Genomic DNA, 20,929 nt, shown 5'->3' with positions numbered 1-20,929 from the left:
TTTAGCGTTCCCTGAGTCCCTTCCACTCGTACAGTAAAACCCCTTATGGTACATTTTGGGATGTACCACTCTCTTTGTTCTCCTTTCTTTCCCTTTTATCTCTCTCTATCCTCATTTCTTTTTTTTTTTTTTTTTTTTTCCCATCCCTCTCTCTAGCTGTCTTTCTTGTTCGTTCTCTTATTCTTTGTTCCTATGCCGTAATCAGGAGATAGGGTCTTCCCAGCCCCTGCCACTTCACATTCCTCACCAGTCAGCTGACCTCTAGTCTCTGCCCCCCCACCCATGCCGTGAACTGAATGGGCGGCTGCGAAAAGGCTGAGTGGGTGGCCACGGGCTCCAGGAACAGCCCAGGATTCGGTGACCCCTGGCAAATTGCCATTCGACCCCCGAGGGGGTCCCGACCCCCAGGTTGAGAACCACTGCTTTACAGTATGAGATTAAATGAAACAGGAATGGGATGAGTTTGTGAAAGAATTCCAATCCTTTAACCACTTAAGGACCCCTTCATGCCGATATACGACTGCAGAAGGGCGTGGCTGGGCACAGGCACGTACAGATATATCGCCTTTAAGAGCCCAGCCGTGGATCACGCCGCGCTCGCGACCTGGTCCTGGTCCTTAACTAGGTAACTGAACCTTCAAGTCCTCATTTGGCCGGTGTCATAGTTGGCAACATGTGCGGCATCGCGTCAACTGCAGATCTAAATAGAGGCTAAAATGGTGACATCTTTGCATGTAAAAAATAGGAGGGTGTAAACACATTTTAACCACTTAAGGACCACCTAACGCCGATATACGTTGACAGAATGGCATGGCTGGGCACAGGCACGTACAGGTAGGTTGCCCTTTAAGTGCCCAGCCGTGGGTCGCACGCGCGCTGCTGCCGGCAGCACGCTCGCGACCCGGTCCGAAGCCCCGTGACCGCGCCCATGGGACCCGCGGACCAGATCGCTGCCGGTGTCCCGCGATCGGGTCACAGAGCTGAAGCCCGGGGAGAGGTGAGTGTAAACAAACCTTTTACCTGTTCTTTCTAGTGTGACTGTCACTGATCGCCTGTTCCCTTTCATGGGGAACGACGATCAGTGACGTCACACGCCAAGCCACGCCCCCCCACACAGTAAGAATCACTCCCTAGGAAACACTTAACCCCTTCCTCACCCCCTACAGGTTAACCCCTTCACTGCCAGTGTCATTTTCACAGTAATCGGCGCATTTTTATAGCACTGATCGCTGTATAAATGACAATGGCCCCAAAATAGTGTCAAAAATGTTCGCCATAATGTCGATAAAAATCGCTGATCGCCGGCATTACTAGTAAAAAAACGAATTATTAATAAAAATGCCATAAAACTATCCCCTATTTTGTAGACGCTATAACTTTTGCGCAAACCAATCAATAAACGCTTATTGCGATTTATTTATTTTTTACCACAAAAATGTAGAAGAATACGTATCGGCCTAAATTGAGGAATACATATTTTTTTATATATATTTTTGGGGGATATATATTACAGCAAAAAGTAAAAAATATTGCATTTTTTTTTTTCAAAATTGTCGCTCTGTTTTTGTTTATAGCGCAAAAAATAAAAACCTGCAGAGGTGATCAAATACCACCAAAAGAAAGCTCTATTTGTGGGGAAAAAAAGGTGTCAATTTTGTTTGGGAGCCACGTCGCACGACCGCGCAATTGTCAGTTATAGCGACGCAGTGCCGAAACGCAAAAAGGGGCCTGGTCCTTTAGCTACAAAATGGTCCGGGGCTGAAGTGGTTAAAAGAAACGCTATTGAGTCCTTGAATTGGAAAAATGGAGGAAGTAACTTGTCCATCGGGAAGGGAACCAAACCAGTATACTAAAACCGGGGATGAAATACAAGATATAAGTTATGATATAGAGGTCCAGGGCATTTTAGTTTCACTAAAGTGGAAATGTCATTGACCATTTACCAACGCACACGTGAGAATGTTTTATTGTTTGCTTTAAATAGGTTAAAGAAAAAAAAGAAAAGAAAAGGGGGATAGAGTAATAACAGTTTTTTCTACAAGTTATCTTTTTTCAGGTTAAGTGAGTTCCTGAAAGTATATTTACATATAAAGCAGCTGTATGTAGATAGCTGTACATATGCGTAAATACACACACCTAACAGAAGGTAAAGTATAGTATTCAATTTTTTTTTTCTTTTGTATTTTCACTCCGTGAGCCGTGTCGGGCGCCGGTCATATGAATTAAAGCGCCGGGTGTGTTTTGGAAGTGCCTGATTAGAGCCATAGATCAGGCGCATAGATACGCCGGCGTAACTCCTTTGAGAATCTGGGCCACAGTCTCTACCGGTGAGCTCAAACTTATAGGGTAGGGGGTCCTATAGCATTAGAGAGGAGGCGGGGTTAACCCACACGTAGGCTGCCATGGAGTCTGTCAGGAAAGGTGGTGTTCTCTCAGTCGTTGTAATACCTGCTTTACATGTGAGATGTGCTCTAGATGAGTCTTGGAAAAGATTAACCACTTAAGCCCCGGACCATTTTGCAGCTAAATGCCCAGGCCAGGTTTTGCGATTCGGCACTGCGTTGCTTTAACAGACAATTGCGCGGTCGTGCGACGTGGCTCCCAAACAAAATTGGCGTCCTTTTTTCCCCACAAATAGAGCTTTCTTTTCGTGGTATTTGATCACCTCTGCGGTTTTTATTTTTTGTGCTATAAACAAAAATAGAGCGACAATTTTGAAAAAAATGCAATATTTTTTACTTGTTGCTATAATAAATATCCCCCAAAAATATATAAAAAAAAATGTTTTCCTCAGTTTAGGCCGATACGTATTCTTCTACCTATTTTTGGTAAAAAAAATCTCAATAAGCATTTATCAATTGGTTTGTGCAAAATTTATAGCGTTTACAAAATAGGGGATAGTTTTATTGCATTTTTATTGATTTTTTTTTTTACTACTATTGGCGGCGATCAGCGATTTTTTTTGTGACTGCGACATTATGGCGGACACTTCGGACAATTTTGACACATTTTTGGGACCATTGTCATTTTCACAGCAAAAAGTGCATTTAAATTGCATTGTTTATTGTGAAAATGACAGTTGCAGTTTGGGAGTTAACCACAGGGGGCGCTGTAGGAGTTAGGGTTCACCTAGTGTGTGTTTACAACTGTAGGGGGGTGTGGCTGTAGGTCTGACGTCATCGATCGAGTCTCCCTTATAAAAAGGATCACTCGATCGATGCGCCGCCATAGTGAAGCACGGGGAAGCCGTGTTTACATATGGCTCTCCCCATTCTTCAGCTTCGGGGAGCGATCGCGAGGGGGCCCCGATCGGACCCCCCACCCGCTAGAAGGCAAGGACGTATATATACGCCCAAAAGTAGATCACAAAACTGTTGCTAAAATCGTGAAAAATGTCATTCATGAAACGTTGGAAGACAGCAGGGGCGTTACACAGCCCAAATGACATAACCAGATATGTAAAATGTCCATAACGAGTGTTGAATGCCGTCTTTCACTGGTCCTCTTCTTTAACCACTTCCGGACCGCCTCCTGCACATATACGTCGGCAGAATGGCACGGCTGGGCACAAGCACGTACAGGTACGTCCTGTACTAGTACCCAGCCGTGGGTCGCGGGCGCGCCCTCGCGGCGTGCTCCCGCGACCCGGTCCGAAGCTCCATGAACAGGACCGCGGGTCCCGCGGACCCGATCGCCGCTGGAGTGCGGCGATCGGTCCCCGGAGCTGAAGAACGGGGAGAGCCGTGTGTAAACACGGCTTCCCCGTTCTTCACTGTGGCGGCTGCATCGATCGTGTGATCCCTTTTATAGGGAGACATGATCGATGATGTCAGACCTACAGCCACACCCCCCTACAGTTGTAAACACACACTAAGTGAAACGAAACTCCTTCAGCGCCCCCTTGTGGTTAACTCCCAAACTGCAACTGTCATTTTCACAATAAACAATGCAATTTAAATGCATTTTTTGCTGTGAAATGGTCCCAAAAATGTGTCAAAATTGTCCGAAGTGTCCGCCATAATGTCGCAGTCACGAAAAAAAATCGCTGATCGCCGCCAATAGTAGTAAAAAAAAAAATATATAAAAATGCAATAAAACTATCACCTATTTTGTAAACGCTATAAATTTTGCGCAAACCAAACGATAAACGCTTATTGCGATTTTTTTTTACAAAAAATAGGTAGAAGAATACGTATCGGCCTAAACTGAGGAAAAAAATGTTTTTTTTATATATTTTTGGGGGATATTTATTATAGCAAAAAGGAAAAAATATAGAATTTTTTTCAAAATTGTCGGTTTATTTTTGTTTATAGCGCAAAAAATAAAAACCGCAGAGGTGATCAAATACCACCAAAAGAAATCTCTATTTGTGGGGGAAAAAGGACGCCAATTTTGTTTGGGAACCACGTCTGTTAAAGCGACGCAGTGCCGAATTGTAAAAACCCTTTGGGTCATTTAGCAGCATATTGGTCCGGGGCTTAAGTGGTTAATTCAAATCAGATTATAAGCCCCTCGGAGGTCCAGCTTAGAGAAGATGACAGCTCCGTTAAGTACATCAAACTAGAATGGGAGGCAAAGGTTAGGAGTCTTTTACTTTGATTTACCCCCCCCCCCCCGATAGTCTATGCATGGTCGAAGACCCCCATCTTTTTTTTCAACAAAGAAAAGTGGAGAAGAAGAGGGTCGGATAAAACCTCTTTGCAAGTTGTCTTTTACGTATCCCTCCATGGATTTGTGTTCAGGCAAAGGTCCTTCCTTTGGGAAGAGGTGCTCCAGGAATCAAATTTAATTGCGCAGTCAAAAGAACAATGGGGTAGATTCAGGTAGCAATTACACCTGCGTATCCATAGATACGCAGCCTAATTGCTAATTTGCGCCGGCGTATCGACTTCTGTATTCAGGAACCTCGATACGCCGACTGCAGCCTAAGATATGAATGGGATAAGGCTCTTATGCCGTCGTATCGTAGGCTGCATTCTTACGCTGGCCGCTAGGTGGCGTTCCCGTAGTGGTCAGCGTAGAGTATGCAAATTGCATACTCACGCCGATTCACAACCGTACGTGCGCCCGGCGTACGAATTTTACGTCGTTTGCGTTCGTCGGTTTCTGCGTAAGGCTGCTCCTGCTATTAGCAGGAGCAGCCAATGCTAAGTATACCTGTCGTTCCCGCGTCGCGATGTTTGAAAATTACGTCGTTTGCGTAAGTGAATCGTGAATGGCGCTGGACGCCATTTACGTTCACGTTGAAGCAAATGACGTCCTTGCGACGTCATTTACCGCAATGCACGTTGGGAAAGTTTCCCGACGGAGCATGTGCACTACGTTCGGCGCGGGAACGCGCCTAATTTAAATGATCCACGCCCCCTACGGGATCATTTAAATTACGCGCGCTTACGCCGGCCAGTTTTACGGAGCGCCCCCGCAAATTACGGAGCTACTGCTTCGTAAATGAAGCGTAGCGCAAGTAATTTACGGAGGCGTATCGTTAAAACGGTACGCTGCGCCTCCGTAAGAGTGCGCAGCCCTACCTGAATCTACCCCATTGTGGGTGTAAAACCTCTGCCTTTTGCTTGCAAAATACGTCTGCAAACTCATGGTATTCGTGAGGCAAGGAAGGTGGGATGGCCATGGAAGCTAAGGCCCCATGCACACGGGACGCCGGTGCAAACTCTGCTGGACACATTTTTAAAGGCTAAAACCGGCGTCTGCATGCAATTCCGACGGACTAAAAACCACGCATGCTCGGAATCAATTTGACGCATGCTCGGAATCATTGAACTTCATTTTTATCGGCTCGTCGTAGTGTTGTATGTCACCGCGTTCTTGGCAGTCGGAATTTGGTGTGACAGTGTGTATGCAAGACAAGCTTGAGCGGAATTCCGTCGGAAAAACCCGTCTGAGTTTATTGCGACGGAAAAACTGGTTGTGTGTACGCGGCATTACTCTAAATCGAACTGTGTGTGCAGAGAGCTGTGTGGAGGGACTTTCCTTAACCACTTAAGGACCCCTTCACGCCGATATACATTGGCAGACTGGCACGGCTGGGCACATCAATGTACCTGTACGTTGCCCTTTAAGCCCAGCGGTGGGGTCGCGAAGCTCCGTGACCGTGACCGTGGGACCCGCGGACCCGATCACCGCCGGTGTCCCGTGATCGGTCCTCCGGAGCGGAAGAACGAGGAGAGCTGTGTGTAAACACAGCTTCCCCGTTCTTCACTGTGGCGCTGTCATTGATCGTCTGTTCCCTGATATAGGGAAACACAATCAATGACGTCACACGTCCAGCCCCGCTCCCCCTACAGTTAGAAACACATATGAGGTCACGCTTAACCCCTACAGTGCCCCCTAGTGGTTAACTCCCAAACTGCAATTGTCATTTTCACAGTAAACAATGGATTTTTATAGCATTTTTTGCTGTGAAAATGACAATGGTCCCAAAAATGTGTCAAAATTGTCCGAAGTGTCCGCCATAATGTCGCAGTCACGAAAAAAAACGCTGATCGCCGCCATAAGTAGTAAAAAAACAAATATTAATAAAAATGCAATAAAACTATCTCCTATTTTGTAAACGCTATATATTTTGCGCAAATCAACCGATAAACGCTTATTGCGATTTTTTTTTTACCAAAAATATGTAGAAGAATACGTATCGGCCTAAACTGAGGGAAAAATATTTTTTATATATTTTTTGGGGGATATTTATTACAGCAAAAAGTAAAAAATATTGGTTTTTTTTTCAAAATTGTGGCTCTATTTTTGTTTATAGCGCAAAAAATAAAAACCGCAGAGGTGATCAAATACCACCAAAAGAAAGCTCTATTTGTGGGGAAAAAAGGACGGCAATTTTGTTTGGGAGCCACGTCGCACGACCGCGCAATTGTCAGTTAAAGCGACGCAGTGCCGAATTGCAAAAACTGGGCAGGTCCTTTACCTGCATAAAGGTCCGGGTCTTAAGTGGTTAAATAGGAGGTGAGAGCAAAAAAATGAAACAGAAAGTAATGAGCTCCGAGCCTTTCCCTCCCCACACCCAGAACACCCAACGTACGTCTCACCGACCTTCATCTGGCCAGACCAACCTTTTCCGACCTGTACTACCAGAGGGATGGGGGACCCCCAGTACCCGCACCCCGTCTCCCTCCAGTGGGGTGACGGCCCCCAGAAGCTGAAGAAGCTAAAAAATAAAATTCTGCTGTATTTCCAGAAGAGGAGCGAATCTACCGGAGGAGAGTGTGAGATCCGAGACACCGACTGCAGCCGGGGATATGTCCTCATACACTTCAAGGAGGAGGAAGGTAGGTACTGGGGGAGCAATAAGGGGTTCTTATATACTATAAATACTGAGGACTGGAGGGGATCCTCATACACTACAAGGAGGAGGGAGGTAAGTACTGAGGACTGGAGGGAGATCCTCATACACTACAAGGAGGAGGGAGGTAAGTACTGAGGACTGGAGGGGGTCCTCATACACTACAAGGAGGAGGGAGGTAAGTACTGAGGACTGGAGGGGGATCCTCATACACTACAAGGAGGAGGGAGGTAAGTACTGAGGACTGGAGGGGGATCCTCATACACTACAAGGAGGAGGGAGGTAAGTACTGAGGACTGGAGGGAGATCCTCATACACTACAAGGAGGAGGGAGGTAAGTACTGAGGACTGGAGGGGATCCTCATACACTACAAGGAGGAGGGAGGTAAGTACTGAGGACTGGAGGGAGATCCTCATACACTACAAGGAGGAGGGAGGTAAGTACTGAGGACTGGAGGAGATCCTCATACACTACAAGGAGGAGGGAGGTAAGTACTGAGGACTGGAGGGGATCCTCATACACTACAAGGAGGAGGGAGGTAAGTACTGAGGACTGGAGTGGGATCCTCATACACTACAAGGAGGAGGGAGGTAAGTACTGAGGACTGGAGGGGATCCTCATACACTACAAGGAGGAGGGAGGTAAGTACTGAGGACTGGAGGGGGATCCTCATACACTACAAGGAGGAGGGAGGTAAGTACTGAGGACTGGAGGGGGATCCTCATACACTACAAGGAGGGGGAGGTAAGTACTGAGGACTGGAGGGGATCCTCATACACTACAAGGAGGAGGGAGGTAAGTACTGAGGACTGGAGTGGGATCCTCATACACTACAAGGAGGAGGGAGGTAAGTACTGAGGACTGGAGGGGATCCTCATACACTACAAGGAGGAGGGAGGTAAGTACTGAGGACTGGAGGGAGATCCTCATACACTACAAGGAGGAGGGAGGTAAGTACTGAGGACTGGAGGGGATCCTCATACAAGGAGGAGGGAGGTAAGTACTGAGGACTGGAGGGGATCCTCATACACTACAAGGAGGAGGGAGGTAAGTACTGAGGACTGGAGGGATTTTTTGTGATGGACCAACACAAAGTATTGTAAAGTGGAAGGAAAATTAAACAAATAAATCTGTGAAAAGTGTGTAGGGGAGGGGCATTTGTATGGCGCCCCCCGGAGACAATACTTTGTAGAACCCCCTTTCTCTACAAGTCTTTTTGGGGGGTCTCTACCAGCTCTGCACATCTTTGGATATAGGTGGTCATGTGACCGGTGACATTCCCGTAGAAAATCCTTATCGTGGTTCTCCTTGTCTTCCAGCCCGGGATCGGGTCCTCCAGAAAGGGCGCCATCTGCTGACACTGCCCAATGGGGAGGAATTACCTCTGACCGTCTCACTGCCCAACACTGAGAGTCCGGACACCGCGGGGAAAACACCGGGATCGGCAACTGTAAGTAAATCTCTAAGTGAAGCTCCACATTGAGGTTATGGATCGTGTATCAGAATATCATTAAACATGTTTTCCATGAAATCTCTTCAGTCACCTGAAGGGGCCCCTGGACACGGGGGCCACAGTCACCCAATTCCAACATTTTCCACCAATAATCCCATTTGTGTGTCTGCAGAAACTATCACCACCCCACTGATCAAATGGATAAACCTCTTCGATCGGTATCGATCCCTGTGATCCGAGGCATGGGAAGCCTCCTTCCTTCTCTTTGACATTGAAGGGGAAATACAGCGGGGCAAAAAAAGTATTTAGTCCCCACCAATTGTGCAAGTTCTCCCCTTCTTCTATAAGAGGCTCCTCCTCCTCCACTCATTACCTGTATCTTCTTCTATAAGAGGCTCCTCCTCCTCCACTCATTACCTGTATCTTCTTCTATAAGAGGCTCCTCCTCCTCCTCCACTCATTACCTGTATCTTCTATAAGAGGCTCCTCCTCCTCCACTCATTACCTGTATATTCTCCTATAAGAGGCTCCTCCTCCTCCACTCATTACCTGTATCTTCTTCTATAAGAGGCTCCTCCTCCTCCACTCATTACCTGTATCTTCTTCTATAAGAGGCTCCTCCTCCTCCACTCATTACCTGTATCTTCTCCTATAAGAGGCTCCTCCTCCTCCCCTCATTACCTGTATCTTCTTCTATAAGAGGCTCCTCCCTCCTCCCCTCATTACCTGTATCTTCTTCTATAAGAGGCTCCTCCTCCTCCTCCACTCATTACCTGTATCTTCTTCTATAAGAGGCTCCTCCTCCACTCATTACCTGTATCTTCTTCTATAAGAGGCTCCTCCTCCACTCATTACCTGTATCTTCTTCTATAAGAGGCTCCTCCTCCTCCACTCATTACCTGTATCTTCTATAAGAGGCTCCACCTCCTCCACTCATTACCTGTATCTTCTTCTATAAGAGGCTCCTCCTCCTCCACTCATTGCCTGTATCTTCTTCTATAAGAGGCTCCTCCTCCTCCACTCATTACCTGTATCTTCTTCTATAAGAGGCTCCTCCTCCTCCACTCATTACCTGTATCTTCTTCTATAAGAGGCTCCTCCTCCACTCATTACCTGTATCTTCTTCTATAAGAGGCTCCTCCTCCTCCACTCATTACCTGTATCTTCTTCTATAAGAGGCTCCTCCTCCTCCACCCATTACCTGTATCTTCTTCTATAAGAGGCTCCTCCTCCTCCACTCATTACCTGTATCTTCTTCTATAAGAGGCTCCTCCTCCTCCACTCATTACCTGTATCTTCTTCTATAAGAGGCTCCTCCTCCTCCTCCACTCATTACCTGTATCTTCTATAAGAGGCTCCTCCTCCTCCACTCATTACCTGTATATTCTCCTATAAGAGGCTCCTCCTCCTCCACTCATTACCTGTATCTTCTTCTATAAGAGGCTCCTCCTCCTCCACTCATTACCTGTATCTTCTTCTATAAGAGGCTCCTCCTCCTCCACTCATTACCTGTATCTTCTCCTATAAGAGGCTCCTCCTCCTCCCCTCATTACCTGTATCTTCTTCTATAAGAGGCTCCTCCCTCCTCCCCTCATTACCTGTATCTTATTCTATAAGAGGCTCCTCCTCCTCCTCCACTCATTACCTGTATCTTCTTCTATAAGAGGCTCCTCCTCCACTCATTACCTGTATCTTCTTCTATAAGAGGCTCCTCCTCCTCCACTCATTGCCTGTATCTTCTTCTATAAGAGGCTCCTCCTCCTCCACTCATTACCTGTATCTTCTTCTATAAGAGGCTCCTCCTCCACTCATTACCTGTATCTTCTTCTATAAGAGGCTCCTCCTCCTCCACTCATTACCTGTATCTTCTTCTATAAGAGGCTCCTCCTCCTCCACCCATTACCTGTATCTTCTTCTATAAGAGGCTCCTCCTCCTCCACTCATTACCTGTATCTTCTTCTATAAGAGGCTCCTCCTCCTCCACTCATTACCTGTATCTTCTTCTATAAGAGGCTCCTCCTCCTCCTCCACTCATTACCTGTATCTTCTATAAGAGGCTCCTCCTCCTCCACTCATTACCTGTATATTCTCCTATAAGAGGCTCCTCCTCCTCCACTCATTACCTGTATCTTCTTCTATAAGAGGCTCCTCCTCCTCCACTCATTACCTGTATCTTCTTCTATAAGAGGCTCCTCCTCCTCCACTCATTACCTGTATCTTCTCCTATAAGAGGCTCCTCCTCCTCCCCTCATTACCTGTATCTTCTTCTATAAGAGGCTCCTCCCTCCTCCCCTCATTACCTGTATCTTATTCTATAAGAGGCTCCTCCTCCTCCTCCACTCATTACCTGTATCTTCTTCTATAAGAGGCTCCTCCTCCTCCACTCATTACCTGTATCTTCTTCTATAAGAGGCTCCTCCTCCTCCACTCATTACCTGTATCTTCTTCTATAAGAGGCTCCTCCTCCACTCATTACCTGTATCTTCTTCTATAAGAGGCTCCTCCTCCTCCACTCATTACCTGTATCTTCTTCTATAAGAGGCTCCTCCTCCTCCACCCATTACCTGTATCTTCTTCTATAAGAGGCTCCTCCTCCTCCACTCATTACCTGTATCTTCTTCTATAAGAGGCTCCTCCTCCTCCACTCATTACCTGTATCTTCTCCTATAAGAGGCTCCTCCTCCTCCACTCATTACCTGTATCTTCTCCTATAAGAGGCTCCTCCTCCTCCACTCATTACCTGTATCTTCTTCTATAAGAGGCTCCTCCTCCTCCACTCATTACCTGTATCTTCTTCTATAAGAGGCTCCTCCTCCACTCATTACCTCTATCTTCTTCTATAAGAGGTTCTTCCTCCTCCACTCATTACCTGTATCTTCTTCTATAAGAGGCTCCTCCTCCTCCACTCATTACCTGTATCTTCTCCTATAAGAGGCTCCTCCTCCTCCACTCCTTACCTGTATCTTCTTCTATAAGAGGCTCCTCCTCCTCCTCCACTCATTACCTGTATCTTCTTCTATAAGAGGCTCCTCCTCCTCCACTCATTACCTGTATCTTCTTCTATAAGAGGCTCCTCCTCCTCCACTCATTACCTGTATCTTCTTCTATAAGAGGCTCCTCCTCCTCCACTCATTACCTGTATCTTCTCCTATAAGAGGCTCCTCCTCCCCCACTCATTACCTGTATCTTCTTCTATAAGAGGCTCCTCCCCCTCCACTCATTACCTGTATCTTCTTCTATAAGAGGCTCCTCCTCCCCCACTCATTACCTGTATCTTCTTCTATAAGAGGCTCCTCCTCCTACTCATTACCTGTATCTTCTTCTATAACAGGCTCCTCCTCCCCCACCCATTACCTGTATCTTCTTCTATAAGAGGCTCCTCCCCCTCCACTCATTACCTGTATCTTCTTCTATAAGAGGCTCCTCCTCCTCCAATCATTACCTGTATCTTCTCCTATAAGAGGCTCCTCCTCCTCCACTCATTACCTGTATCTTCTCCTATAAGAGGCTCCTCCTCCTCCACTCATTACCTGTATCTTCTTCTATAAGAGGTTCCTCCTCCTCCACTCATTACCTGTATCTTCTTCTATAAGAGGCTCCTCCTCCACTCATTACCTGTATCTTCTCCTATAAGAGGCTCCTCCTCCTCCACTCCTTACCTGTATCTTCTTCTATAAGAGGCTCCTCCTCCTCCACTCATTACCTGTATCTTCTTCTATAAGAGGCTCCTCCTCCTCCACTCATTACCTGTATCTTCTTCTATAAGAGGCTGCTCCTCCTCCACTCATTACCTGTATCTTCTTCTATAAGAGGTTCCTCCTCCTCCACTCATTACCTGTATCTTCTCCTATAAGAGGCTCCTCCTCCTCCACTCATTACCTGTATCTTCTTCTATAGGAGGCTCCTCCTCCTCCACTCATTACCTGTATCTTCTTCTATAAGAGGCTCCCTCCTCCTCCTCCACTCATTACCTGTATCTTCTCCTATAAGATGCTCCTCCTCCTCCACTCATTACATGTATCTTCTCCTATAAGAGGCTCCTCCTCCTCCACTCATTACCTGTATCTTCTTCTATAAGAGGCTCCTCCTCCTCCACTCATTACCTGTATCTTCTTCTATAAGAGGCTCCTCCTCCTCCACTCATTACCTTTATCTTCTTCTATAAGAGGCTCCTCCTCCTCCACTCATTACCTGTATTTTCTTCTATAAGAGGCTCCTCCTCCTCCACTCATTACCTGTATCTTCTTCTATAAGAGGCTCCTCCTCCACTCATTACCTGTATCTTCTTCTATAAGAGGCTCCTCCTCCTCCACTCATTACCTGTATCTTCTTCTATAAGAGGCTTCTCCTCCTCCACTCATTACCTGTATCTTCTTCTATAAGAGGCTCCTCCTCCTCCACTCATTACCTGTATCTTCTTCTATAAGATTCTACTCCTCCTCCACTCATTACCTGTATCTTCTCCTATAAGAGGCTCCTCCTCCTCCACTCATTACCTGTATCTTCTTCTATAAGAGGCTCCTCCTCCTCCACTCATTACCTGTATCTTCTTCTATAGGTGGCTCCTCCTCCTCCACTCATTATCTGTATCTTCTCCTATAAGAGGCTCCTCCTCCTCCACTCATTACCTGTATCTTCTTCTATAAGAGGCTCCTCCTCCTCCACTCATTACCTGTATCTTCTTCTATAAGAGGCCCCTCCTCCTCCACTCATTACCTGTATCTTCTTCTATAAGAGGCTCCTCCTCCTCCACTCATTACCTGTATCTTCTCCTATAAGAGGCTCCTCCTCCTCCACTCATTACCTGTATCTTCTTCTATAAGAGGCTCCTCCTCCTCTCATTACCTGTATCTTCCTCTATAAGAGGCTCCTCCTCCTCCACTCATTACCTGTATTAATGGCTCCTGTGTGAACTTGTTATCAGTATAAAAGTCACCTGTCCACAACCTCAGACAGTCGCACTCCAAACTCCACTATGGTGAAGACCAAAGAGCTGTCCAAGGACCAGAAACAAAATGGTAGACCTGCAACAGGCTGGGAAGACTGAACCTGCAATAGGCAAGCAGCTTGGTGTGAAGAAATCAATAATTAGAAGATGGAAGACATACAAGACAGCTGATAATCTCCCTCTATCTGGGGCCCCACGCAAGATCTCACCCCGTGGGGTCACAATGATCCCAAAGAACGGTGAGCAAAAATCCCAGAACCACACGGGGGGACCTAGTGAATGACCTGCAGAGAGCTGGGACCAACGTAACAAAGGCTACCATCAGTAACACACTCCCCCGCCAGGGACTCAGATCCTGCAGTGCCAGACGTGTCCCCCGGCATAAGCCAGTACATGTCTGGGGCCCCTCTGAGGTTTGCTAGAGAGCATTTGGATGATCCAGAAGAGGATTGGGAGAATGTCATATGGTCAGATGAAACCAAAGTACAACTGTTTGGTAGAAACACAACTCGTCGTGTTTGGAGGAGAGAATGGTGAGTTGCAACCAAAGAACACCATACCTACTGTGAAGCATGGGGGTGGCGACATCATGCTTTGGGGCTGTTTCTCGGCAAAGGGAACAGGACGACTGATCCGTGTACATGAAAGAATGAATGGGGCCCTGTATCGTGAGATTTGGAGTGCAAACCTCCTCCCATCAGCCAAGGGCATTGAATATGAAACGTGGCTGGGCCTTTCAGCATGACAATGATCCCAAACACACCGCCCGGGCAACGAAGGAGGGGCTTCGTAAGAAAAGGTCCTGGAGTGGCCTAGTCAGTCTCCAGATCTCAACCCCATAGAGAACATTTGGAGAGAGTTGAAAGTCCGTGTTGCCCAGCGACAGCCCCAAAACATCACTGAGGAGATCTGCATGGAGGAGATCTGGGCCAACATACCCGCAACAGTGTGTGACAAATTTGTGAAGACTTACAGAAAACGTTTGACCTCTGTCATTGCCAACAAAGGATAGATAACAAAGTATTGAGATTAAATTTTCATATTCACCAAATACTTATTTTCCACCAGAATCTGCAAATAAATTCTTTCCAAATCAAACAATGGCCCCGGATTCACAAAGCACTTACGCTGCGTATCTCGTGATACGCCGCGTAAGTATAACTATGCGCCGTCGTATCTGTGCGCCGTGCCCACAGAACTAGATACGCCTGAAAATAGGCTTCCTACGACCGACGTAACTTTCCTACACCGGCGTATCGTGGGCGCATATTTACGCTGGCCGCCTCATTGCAAATATGCAAATGAGGGAGATACGCCGATTCACGAACGTAGTTCTCTAGTCAGGGCTTTGTTGCCGAGATCCCATGATCCACCCCAGGCAATATATCAATAAAGTCACCGGGGGATCGCCCCGCCCCGTCCGGGAGAAATAAGAGGAGGGGATCTGCAGCTCAGAGGGCAGTAACTATTTTCTATTCTCGGCTCCCATTGGTTGTCTCTGCTGGGAATATCGGTTGTTGTGGAAATAAGAATTGTTATAATGAGCAGAAATTTCTAGAAATGACTCATAGCGGTTTATCTTCTATTTTCAGGGTTCGCAGTCCGGCCGCGCCGAGGAGGACAAACGTAAGATTTATTGGACGTTTAGAGTCATTTCTGTCCTATAGATCGTAATGGTGGGAGCGGGGGAAGGGAGAGGATAAGGTGTCAGACCGGTCTGCCTTCTGGCGCTGATTGCTCAGGTGCTTCCATTGGGGAGGAGTCGCTGATTTTGCTCCAAATTTGCCAATTTCACTTTTACAGAGAATTCCTGCAAAGCAAAATTGGTTAAAGAGTCGAGATAAAAAAATATAGTTTTCTACATTTGGATGGAGTGGGGGAAGGATTAGCACCGCCGTCTCATTTTACCTGCAATCTGGGGCTCCATAAGAGATTTCCCCTCATTCCCCTTTCTGTGATGCCGCGTACACACAATAGTTTTTCGGCATAAAAAAAAACGAAGTTTTTCCAACTTCATCATTAACCACTTAAGCCCCGGACCATTTTGCAGCTAAATGCCCAGGCAAAGGTTTTGCGATTCGGCACTGCGTTGCTTTAACAGACAATTGCGCGGTCGTGCGACGTGGTTTCCAAACAAAATTGGCGTCCTTTTTCCCCCAGAAATAGAGATTTCTTTTGGTGGTATTTGATCACCTTTGCGGTTTTTATTTTTTGCGCTATAAACAAAAATAGAGCGACAATTTTGAAAAAAATGCAATATTTTTTACTTTTTTCTATAATAAATATCCCCCAAAAATATATAAAAAAACGTTTTTTTCCTCAGTTTAGGCCGATACGTATTCTTCTACCTATTTTTGGTAAAAAAAATATTGCAATAAGCGTTTATCGATTTTGTTTGCGCAAAATTTATAGAGTTTACAAAATAGGGGATAGTTTTATTGCATTTTTTTTTTTTTTTTAGGGCTGTGACTGATTAAAATTTTTGTGTTCGATTAATCGTTTTTTTTTTTAATCGATTAATCGACTAATTTCGATTAATTAACGCACATACAGATACAACTACTTTTAGCTGATCTCCTTGCATTGCAACTCTGCATTAGCCATTGGTAAATGTGGTGGGGGCAGTATGGGGGCAGATGTGTATATTACAGCATCTGCCCCCATGCTGTAATATACACATCTGCCCCCATGCTGTAATGTACACATCTGCCCCCATGCTGTAATGTACACATCTGCCTCCATGCTGTAATGTACACATCTGCCCCCATGCTGTAATGTACACATCTGCCTCCATGCTGTAATGTACACATCTGACCCCATACTGCAAGAATATACACATCTGCCCCCATGCTGTAATGTACACATCTGCCCCCATGCTGTAATATACACATCTGCCCCCATGCTGTAATGTACACATCTGACCCCATGCTGTAATATACACATCTGTCCCCATGCTGTAATGTACACATCTGACCCCATGCTGTAATATACACATCTGCCCCCATACTGCCCCCACCACATTTACCAGTGGCTAATGCAGAGTTGCAATGCAAGGAGATCAGCTAAAAGTAGTTGTGTGGCAGATGTGTACATTACAGCATGGGGCAGATGTGTATATTCTTGCAGTTTGGGGGCAGATGTGTACATTACAGCATGGGGGCAGATGTGTACATTACAGCATGGGGGCAGATGTGTACATTACAGCATGGGGGCAGATGTGTACATTACAGCATGGGGGCAGATGTGTACATTACAGCATGGGGGCAGATGTGTACATTACAGCATGGGGGCAGATGTGTATATTCTTGCAGTATGGGGTCAGATGTGTACATTACAGCATGGAGGCAGATGTGTACATTACAGCATGGGGGCAGATGTGTACATTACAGCATGGAGGCAGATGTGTACATTACAGCATGGGGGCAGATGTGTACATTACAGCATCTGCCTCCATGCTGTAATATACACATCTGCCCCCATGCTTTAATATACACATCTGCCTCCCATACTGCAAGAATATACACATCTGCCCCCATGTGTACATTACAGCATGGGGGCAGATGTGTATATTCTTGCAGTATGGGGGCAGATGTGTACATTACAGCATGGGGGCAGATTTGTACATTACAGCATGGGGGCAGATGTGTACATTACAGCATGGGGGCAGATGTGTACATTACAGCATGGGGGCAGATGTGTACATTACAGCATGGGGGCAGATGTGTACATTACAGCATGGGGGCAGATGTGTACATTACAGCATGGGGGCAGATGTGTACATTACAGCATGGGGGCAGATGTGTACATTACAGCATGGGGGCAGATGTGTATATTCTTGCAGTATGGGGGCAGATGTGTACATTACAGCATGGGGGCAGATTTGTACATTACAGCATGGGGGCAGATGTGTACATTACAGCATGGAGGCAGATGTGTACATTACAGCATGGGGGCAGATGTGTACATTACAGCATCTGCCCCCATGCTTTAATATACACATCTGTCCCCATACTCCAGGAATATATACATCTGCCCCATAATGTTACCACACACAGATGGTTGTCCTTTCTTACCTGACTATCAGGCAGGCAGACCCATCTGCAGCGTAGCCGATGGACACACGTGCGCAAGGGAAGAAGATACAAGCAGGCGGGCAGGTGATGATGACGTCAGCGCGCCGCGGCTCCGGAGCTAGGCCGAAGCCGCGGCCTTTCCTATGGGCGAGACCGCGGAGCTCACTCCGCGGATCGTCATCGATCAAAATTATTTTAATCGACCAAAGAAATTAACGATTAATCGACCAATTAATCGTTAATTTCCGCAGCCCTATTTTTTTTTACTACTATTGGCGGCGATCAGCGATTTTTTTCGTGACTGCGACATTATGGCGGACACTTCGGACAATTTTTGGGACCATTGTCATTTTCACACCAAAAAATGCATTTAAATTGCATTGTTTATTGTGAAAATGACAGTTGCAGTTTGGGAGTTAACCACAGGGGGCGCTGTAGGAGTTAGGGTTCACCTAGTGTGTGTTTACAACTGTAGGGGGTGTGGCTGGAGATACATCGGCGTAAGTGCTTTGTGAATCCGGGCCATTATGTTTATTTTGATGTAGATGAAAAAATTCCACTCAAAAAACGTTCCCCGGGAATATATTTGTGTTACAGCCTCACCGGATGATGAAGTCCCCCCGTCCTCTCGGGTTCTGATCGAGAACCTCCAGGACAGCGACGCTCCTGAGATGTTGAACCTCCTGGTGGAGAACATCAGTGAGAAGGTTGAGGACACCGACTTCTATGTGGAGATCATTCCGGAGATCCGATCTGCTGTTGTCACCTTCACATGTGATATCGGTGAGTCCAATCTTTATTTTTTCATGATTTAGATACAAAGTCTGGAATGAGGCTCACAGCTTCTAGTCTGGGCCTAAGGCCCCGTACACACGACCAAACATGTATGCTGAAACTGGTCCGCGGGCCAGTTTCAGCATACCTGTTCGGTCGTGTGTGGGCGCGAGCGGGCCGAATTCCAGCAAACATTTGCCCGCCGGGCCTTTTCCCAGCGGGCAAATATTCCTGGACGTGTTTTAAAACCGTCCGCTGGAATCCTGCCCGCTCGGACATGTACGGTCGTCAGTACAGACCTACCGTACATGTCCAGGCGCCCGCGGTCCCTCGCATGCGTCGAATGACTTCGACGCATGCGTGGAAGCCTTTAAATGGCAGGCCCGCCCACATCGCCGCGGCGACGACGCGGACACGCCCCGCGTATTGTTTACGCGCGGACTTCTGTACGATGGTGTGTACAACCATCGTACAGAAGCCCTCTGGCAGACATGTACGGTGAAAACGGTCTGACGGAACGCTTTCACCGTACATGTTTGTTCGTGTGTACCCGGCCTAAGAGCTCAACTGTGTACTACCAGCCAATGGCCCTTGTAAGAGAATGTTGTTTGCCATATGCCAAAAAACGGGGCGCTACCATGAGGCCCACACTCTACAGAATCACTGGCCCAGATTCAAAAAGCAATTGCGTCTGCGTAACCATAGTTACGCAGCGCAATTGCTTACTTGCTCCGGCGTAACGAGTGCTCCTGATTCAGGAACCTCGATACGCCGACTGCAGCCTAAGATATGCGTGGCATACGGCTCTTATGCCCGCATATCTTAGGCTGCATTCTTACGCCGCGCGCCCTGCGTACGCAGTTTACGTAGTTTGCGTACGTCGGTTTTTGCGTAAGGCTGACCCTGCTATTAGCAGGGGCAGCCAATGCTACGTATAACCCGTCGTTCCCGCGTCGCGTTTTTTAAAAATTACGTCGTTTGCGTAAGTGAATCGTGAATGGCGCTGGACGCCATTCACGTTCACTTTGAAGCAAATGACGTCCTTGCAACGTCATTTACCGAAATGCACGTCGGGTAAGTTTCCCGACGGAGCATGCGCACTACGCTCGGCGCGGGAACGCGCCTAATTAAAATGATCCACGCCCCCTACGGGATCATTTAAATTACGTGCCCTTACGCCGGGCAGTTTTCCGGAGCGCACACCCAATTTACGGAGCTACTGCTCCGTGAATCAAGCGTAGCGCAGGAAATTTACGGAGGCGCAGCGGCAAAACGGTGCACTGCGCCTCCGTAAAAAATAGGCAAACCTACCTGAATCTACCCCACTTTTATCTACTGAGTGCTGGAGAGCAATGGAGATTCACCTGACAAAAAATTTGTTCACTGTACAATGAAGTCATTTCAAGAAAAAATTCAAATAACCCCGTGAATGATTAATTATAGATAGGAACATTGGGACTGTATAATGCCGCATACACACGCTCGGAATTTCCGATGGAAAAAGTCAGACGGAATTTTTTCATCTGATATTTACGACCGTGGGGTAGATTCACGTAGCTGCGCTTTATGTTATGGCGGCGCAGCGTATCGTATTTACGCTACGCCGCCGTAACTTACAGGAGCAAGTGCAGTATTCACAAAGCACTTGCTCCGTACGTTGCGGCGGCGTAGCGTAAATGGGGCCGGCGCAAACGCGCGTAATTCAAATGTGGAAGGGGGGGCGTGTTTTATGTAAATGTATGGTGACCTGACGTGATTGACGTCCGTGTACATATCCCAGTGGGCATTGCTCCCAAGTACGGCGCAACGGCGTATTGGTTTCGACGTGAATGTAAATTACGTCCAGACCTATTCGCGAACGACTTACGCAAACGACGTAAAAAATTCAAATTTCGAAGCGGGAACGACGTCCATACTTAACATTGGCTGCGCCTCCTAATAGCAGGAGCAACCTTACGCAGAAAAATCCTTACGCAAACAACGTAAAAAACTACCGCCGGGCGCACGTACGTTTGTGAATCGGCGTATCTAGGTAATTTGCATTTTCTACGCCGAAAACAACGGAAGCGCCCCTAGCGGCCAACGTAATATTGCACACAATTCTACGCCGCCGCATTCAAGTTACGTCGGTGGAGGAAGCCTATTTTTAAAGTGTATCTGCCTTTGTGAATCGGCGTAAGGATACGCCGGCGCAGAATTCAAATTACGGCGGCGTATCTGGAGATACGCCGCCGTAAATGCTACGTGAATCTACCCCCGTGTGTATGCACCAATCAGACTTTTTCTGTCAGAAATTCCGACGGACTTTGAAAGAGAACACGGAAAAAATTTCCGTTCGTCTGGATGCAATTCTGACAGACAAAAAACCACGCAT

The 20,929-nt window shown here is 46.8% G+C and overlaps 1 protein-coding gene across 2 annotated transcripts in view; it reads left to right on the top strand.

Moving 5' to 3' along the window:
* Nucleotides 1-6,985: 6,985 nt before the first annotated feature.
* LOC120944301 (protein mono-ADP-ribosyltransferase PARP14-like) overlaps nucleotides 6,986-20,929 on the top strand; it is a 575,277-nt gene continuing 561,333 nt past the window's right edge. Inside the window, exons 1-4 of one of the 2 annotated variants that reach the window (XM_040358334.1) lie at nucleotides 6,986-7,292; nucleotides 8,627-8,757; nucleotides 15,301-15,334; nucleotides 18,379-18,564. In XM_040358334.1, coding sequence (XP_040214268.1) covers nucleotides 7,103-7,292; nucleotides 8,627-8,757; nucleotides 15,301-15,334; nucleotides 18,379-18,564 — 541 coding nt within the window. In that variant the 5' untranslated portion in view covers nucleotides 6,986-7,102. The remainder of the gene's footprint in view (nucleotides 7,293-8,626; nucleotides 8,758-15,300; nucleotides 15,335-18,378; nucleotides 18,565-20,929) is intronic. The other variant, XM_040358333.1, reaches the window with a different exon arrangement.

The sequence above is a fragment of the Rana temporaria genome, chromosome 6, assembly GCF_905171775.1.
Source record: "Rana temporaria chromosome 6, aRanTem1.1, whole genome shotgun sequence".
NCBI lineage: Eukaryota > Metazoa > Chordata > Amphibia > Anura > Ranidae > Rana > Rana temporaria.
Note: the sequence above shows the minus strand (reverse complement) of the source record. Positions and strands in the feature narration are given on the sequence as shown.